At 48.1% G+C, this 5,807-nt stretch overlaps 1 protein-coding gene across 2 annotated transcripts in view; it reads right to left on the minus strand.

Annotated features, from left to right (window-relative positions):
- The window catches only part of LOC117747540 (cytochrome P450 26B1), a 21,090-nt gene extending 15,627 nt beyond the window's left edge, over positions 1-5,463 (minus strand). For both annotated transcript variants that reach the window (XM_034556864.1, XM_034556863.1), the window contains exon 1: positions 5,260-5,463. In XM_034556864.1, the coding sequence (XP_034412755.1) occupies positions 5,260-5,463 (204 nt within the window). The remainder of the gene's footprint in view (positions 1-5,259) is intronic.
- Between the last annotated feature and the right edge of the window lie 344 nt (positions 5,464-5,807).

A 5,807-nucleotide genomic window follows, 5' to 3' on the forward strand; every position in this document is an offset into this window, starting at 1 on the left:
AAAGCGAGCGCAGAGCGTGGCGGAGAGATGGGAAGGGTGCTCGTTTGAGAAAGGACGGATTAAGGAAGAAGGGCTTCGGGGTAGTTCAGCCAAAAAACAGGGAGGAGAGAGAGAGAGAGAGAGAGAGAGAGAAAGAGAGAGAGAGGGAGAGAGAGAGAGGGAGAGAGAGAGAGGGAGGGAGAGAGAGAGAGAGGGTTGGCCCCTGACCCGGGGACATTATAGGAAGGGAGATTACGGTTGTTCAAAACTCTCTAAGCACTCACCCTGGGACCCCAGCTAATACCCTGAACACACACACACACACACACACACACACACACACACACACACACACACACTGCAAGCAAATACAACACACGCGGTGCGGAGTTCGACGAATACGAATGTGAAATGTTCAAATCACATCAATGAGCTTGCATGCTGCCGGAGGCACCGGAGCACCGACTGTGTATTCATCCGCAGCTGAAAATAGTCCCCCCCCCCCCCCCCCCCCCCCGTACAAAAAGAACCTTTTCCTCCTGTTTAAGCGGAAAAGAATGCCGTGCTCAGCAGTTTTAGGACGTTACCGAACCCTCTTTTTAATTTTTATTTTTAGGTATGCAAACATATTTTAATTTTTTTAGGAACGGACAAATTTCGGGGACCGAGCGCCACAAACGTCTGTAAAGTGTCGAGAGACGTTGGCGGTTTGATTCCAGCCTCATTCTTATAGTATTTACACACACACAGAGTATTTACATACAAAGTTCATACACTCTCTTTCACACACACACACACACACACACACACGCACGCACAAACACACACACACGAGAAAGAGAGCCTGACATTGTGTTCGGGGACAACGGCGTTTGGAGGAGGGAGCGGCGCGTCCTCGAGGGTGAAAGAAGGGGCTGCCAGCACCTCCTGCTAGCATGAACAAGAGGAGGAGGAGGAGGAGGAGGAGGAGGAGGAGGGGGGGGCAGGGATGGAGGGATGGAAAAGAAGAGGGAGAGCGATGCTTTTTTACGAAAAGATTCAAATAGAAATATTCATTTCGGTCGTCGAAGCGACGACATTCGCAGTTTAACGTCGTTCTTTTTAGGGTGATGAGAGGAGCGCGGACGGAGGTGAAGAACGGCGAGAAAACAGACGAGTAGATGAACGGCGCGAGCGGGACTCCATCGCCGATCACTCGATTTTACCGTCGACGGGGCGCATAAATGAAAGAAAAACGATTAAAAATAAGAGCGGCGAGCGGAAGAAATGAGAAAAAAAAGATGGCGAGAAGCTTTAAAAAAAAAAAAATGAAGAGTCCTCGGAAGGTTCAAGGGTCCTCCCTTGAATGTTAACACCGTTACAACGCACACACACGCACACACGCACACACACACACACTATGTATCTCGCACCCAACAGAATTATAAAGAGTTGAGAATTCATTATTTGGCATCGTAACACTAAATGTGTGTGTGTGTGTGTGTTTGTGTGTGTGTGTGTGTGAGTGTGTGTGTGTGTGTGTGTGTGTGAGTGTGTGTGTGTGTGTGTGTGTGTGTGTGTGTGTGTGTGTGTGACGATGGAAGAAGCCACCGGGCCTCGCTCTGTCCGAGCCTTAAAGGCACAGTCCACCTTTAAAGAAACACACACATGTCCCGTAAACCAGGAAAAGGCTCTGGTCCTTTTAAATGGGTGAGAACATCGTGTTACAACCTTTTAATAAGAAACCCTGAATGTATACGTCAAAAAAAACCTCGAAGCTCCCAAAAAAACGTTCTCCTCTACTGGCGAAGGTTCTAGAAAACCACATTGGACGGATCGGGTGTTCTCTGAAAGACGACTGCACTTGAAGGCACCGCGAGAGCGTCGCTAGATGGAGAATAAATGGTAATTTTGGGGGGGAAGCAGGGCCCCCGGGGGAAAAAAAAAAGTTACAGAAGAAGAAGAAAGGCGGCAGGACAGGTGTAGAAGAAGAAGAGAGAGAGAGAGAGAGAGAGAGCTGTCATCACTGGGTGAGATGAGAGAGTGTCTGGTCAGCAGGTCTGTTATTACTCTGCCCAACATCATTTACACTTCATCACTACAGAGACAAGAAGACAGAAGGACAACTCATTAGTGTGTGTGTGTGTGTGTGTGTGTGTGTGTGTGTGTGTGTCTTTGTGTGTGTGTGTGTGTGTGCAGTATATACTGTATATCTACATGTGAGCTGAGCTTTGCAACTACGGTAGGACGAATTTGACTAATTATAATAGAAAATGACCACTGATATGATATGTGTGTGTGTGTGTGTGTGTGTGTGTGTGTGTGTTGTTCTTTCTGGCTCATTCACAAACTTAAATCACACAAACACACAGTATAGTCTGAGTGTCTGTGCCATGTGTTCATTTCCTCCAGTCTGACCCAGATTCAGTCTAGCCAGCAAGCGCGTGTGTGTGTATGTGTGTGTGTGTGTGTGTGTGTGTGTGTGTGCGTGCGTGTGTGTGCGTGCGTGTGCGTGAGGTATCAGCATCTGTGAACATCTGAGTCTGAGTGTCGATATTATTATTATTATATATTTTATTAGTGACCTGCACATATAAACAATCAATAAATAATCTTTTATTTTAAACACCTTTGCACTCTGGCGCCCCCGAGTGGCAGCAGAAGGTAAATGCTTCAATCCCGTGCCGTTTACGCTATTTCACAGATTCTTGTGTTTGACATAACATTTAGGAAATACAATAAAATTAGCTTTATTTATCACTTTTTTGTGGACTCCGACATCAGTGGACTCGGGCAGTTTATTTATTTATAACTTTAACGCGACATAATTCAACCTCTAAATCAAAGAGCACGCGTTTTACCCCTCGAAAAAACACACATTTTATTGTGTGAAATGCGTTTATGAATCACTTTTTTGTTGTAATTACAAATGTCATTACTTTGTGTTAATACGTCCGTGTGCACTTGTACGGAAAGCGTACCTGTGTTTGTATATATATATATATATATATATATATATATATACTGTAGATAGATACACTCACATTTAGTCAGGAAGAGGGAAGAGAGTAAAAGAACAAAAGATCGTGAAACTTGAGTCTTTCTTGGGGGTTATTTTGTTGAAAGTGAAAAGAGGTTCGATGCTCCGACATACGGAACCGCCCGATCACTCGTACACTCACGACTGTCGTTTCTGGCCCGACAGCTGTCGTCAAAAAGAAAGCTGTAAACAAACAAAACAAAAACAAAAACAAAGCTAAAGACGTGGATGTTCCCCTCAGGAGAAGCGGTGGGGACCAAACACGGAGCTAAAAGAGACTTTACACTCAACTGGTTGCTAACAGGTTCAACGTGTTCATTATTAAAATATATATAACTATATAACTCTTTTTTGTTTGTCCCTCAAGGCTTTAAACTGAATTAAATATATAAATATATATATATATATATTCGTATGTCGGGATCGCCTCATTGAAGCACGTTGTCTGACGTGAAAGAGTTCAGAACGCTGTGAACTAAACTCTCTGACACTCCTAATCAACGCCAACAACAACAACATCTGCCTTTAAACTTCTTCAACTTAAACACACACACACACACACACACACAGACACACACCCAGAGAGGGTCTCACATGTGGCCCTGGCAGACGAGTCCTGAGATGTAAACCGGCGTCTGGGCTGGAGGGTCCCATCAGACCTCGTCCAGCGGGAGGAGCAGAAGGACTCCTTGGCCCTGCTTTGTGGGGACCATTTGGTCCTCATAAGGCACACTCAGGCTTCCATTCCTCTATCTGTGTGTGACCCCCCCCCCCCCCCCCCCCCACATAAACTTGGCCGTGGTCCTCGTTGCATTCCTGGAACGCGTCTCTCTCGGTGTCAGATGTAGTGGAGAGGAGCACCGCGAGTTCAAGCCCCGCGCACGGCCAACGAGCCTCCGCATGTCGAGCCCCCCCCTCCCCCCCCCCCCCCCACATGCTTCTCTCTTTGGGGTTGTTTTCTGGTCGTCGTCCCCCCCCAAAAGGGAAAACGCGTCCCACCAATACATGATCAATACTGAGGGCTGGGGGAGGTTCCCATCGACTCATGCGCTTCAAAATGATGCAACTTTTACGCCTGTCAATCAAGGAAGAGGAGGAGGAGGAGGAGGAAGAATCTCAGTTCCCGAGTGATTTCTGACGCATGCAGCAGGCAGCATGCTGGGAACTTTTATTTTCTCTTTCAGGTGGGGGGGGGGGGGGGGGGGGGGGCTGCAGCGCGTGGGAGGAGGAGGAGGAAAGAGGGAGTGCGAGGTGTGCACTTCACCCTTACCTCAACCCCTTTTACCCACAGAGCGTCTCTCTCTCTCTCTCTCTCTCTCACTCTGTCTGTCTCTCTGTCTCTCTCTCTGTCTCTCTGTCTCTCTCTCTGTCTCTCTGTCTCTCTCTCTGTCTCTCTTTCTCTCTCTCTCTTTCTCTCTCTCTCTCTGTCTCTATCTCTCTTTCTCTCTCTCTTTTTCTCTCTCTCTCTCTCTGCACAAACTAATCACATTATTGTCTTTTTATTTTGTTGCATTTCCAACATTGCACTTTCATTTGAAATCTCAAATTCATAGCTGAAACTTTATATTGGTCCCCATGTTCCACTCCGACACACAAACACACACACGCACACGCGCGCGCGCACACACACACACTTTCCGCCGCCACGAGCTGCCAGCGTATCAGATCGGACCCGATGGATATCGATCCGCTCCGCCTCTCCTGGAGGAGCCGCCGCGCACACAGGAGAGAGATTGCATCGCCATAAACTAATCACACGTGCCTTTGATGCGCGCGCGCGCGTGTGTGTGTGTGCGTGTGTGTGGACTGGTTCATCCTCATGTGCACAACATGAGGATGAACCAGCTGTGATGTTCCATTCTTTCACAGGGAAGCGGAGACGAGCCAATGGGATAAAAGCAGTAAAGTGATGATGTTTGTTTTGTACACCCTCCGGCCGGCTGGACATCCCGGTGGTCTCGCTGCCCCCCGCCCACCCGGACTCGCCAGTATAACCTCCCAGTGCGGACACGGAGAGCCGTTAAAGGGGCGCGCGCGCACCGTGAACCCCGTGGGAGAAAAAAAGTGAAAACCAAAAAAAAATTGCTGTAAAACAATCTGAAAAGAAAAGAAAGAATAATAAAAAATAAAAAAACATTTTTTTTAAAGTAGATAAGACTGATTTCATCACGCGCGGTTAAAGTCCCCGCGGGGACCCAGACGCCGCGTCGCGCTCCACGGAGCCTCCCTCCCTCCCTCCCCGCCCCGAGGGCGCCGCTTACCTGCAGGAGCCAGTGGCAGGTCTCGCCGATGAAAGGGAAGCCCATGGATCCTTTGGGCATGGGCAGCTTGCAGTTCTTATCCCGCGTGGCCGTCCATCTGAGCTGCCACAGCTGCTGGGACACGGCGAGCAGCAGCGCCATGGACACCAGGCAGGCGGCCAGCGTGGCCAGAGCCGAGACCAGGTCGAAGGTGTCGAACAGCATGGTGATGGAGAGCCCGGCGCGGTCTCTCTGGAGCTCCGGAGCACTTTTCAACAACAACAACAAAAAGTTGCGCGAGAGTTTCTTTTGAACTTTTTGTAGTCGCGACAAAAAAAAAAAAAGAAGAAGAAAGAAGAAGTAGATCTGGATCCCCCGGAGTGGATTTTTTTTTTGTGCTTCTTTTTGTGCGTAAAAGCGCAACGTTCCTTTACGCACTCCAAATCCGAGAAGCGGTGTGTGCGTGTGTGTGTGTGTGTGTGTGTTTTCAGAATGAATGAACTGAGAGTCTGTCTTTCCGATAGACCGGATCTCTATCTTTAAAAAAAAAATGAAGTAGTCACAAATTG

This window comes from Cyclopterus lumpus, chromosome 18 (genome assembly GCF_009769545.1).
Source record: "Cyclopterus lumpus isolate fCycLum1 chromosome 18, fCycLum1.pri, whole genome shotgun sequence".
Lineage (NCBI taxonomy): Eukaryota > Metazoa > Chordata > Actinopteri > Perciformes > Cyclopteridae > Cyclopterus > Cyclopterus lumpus.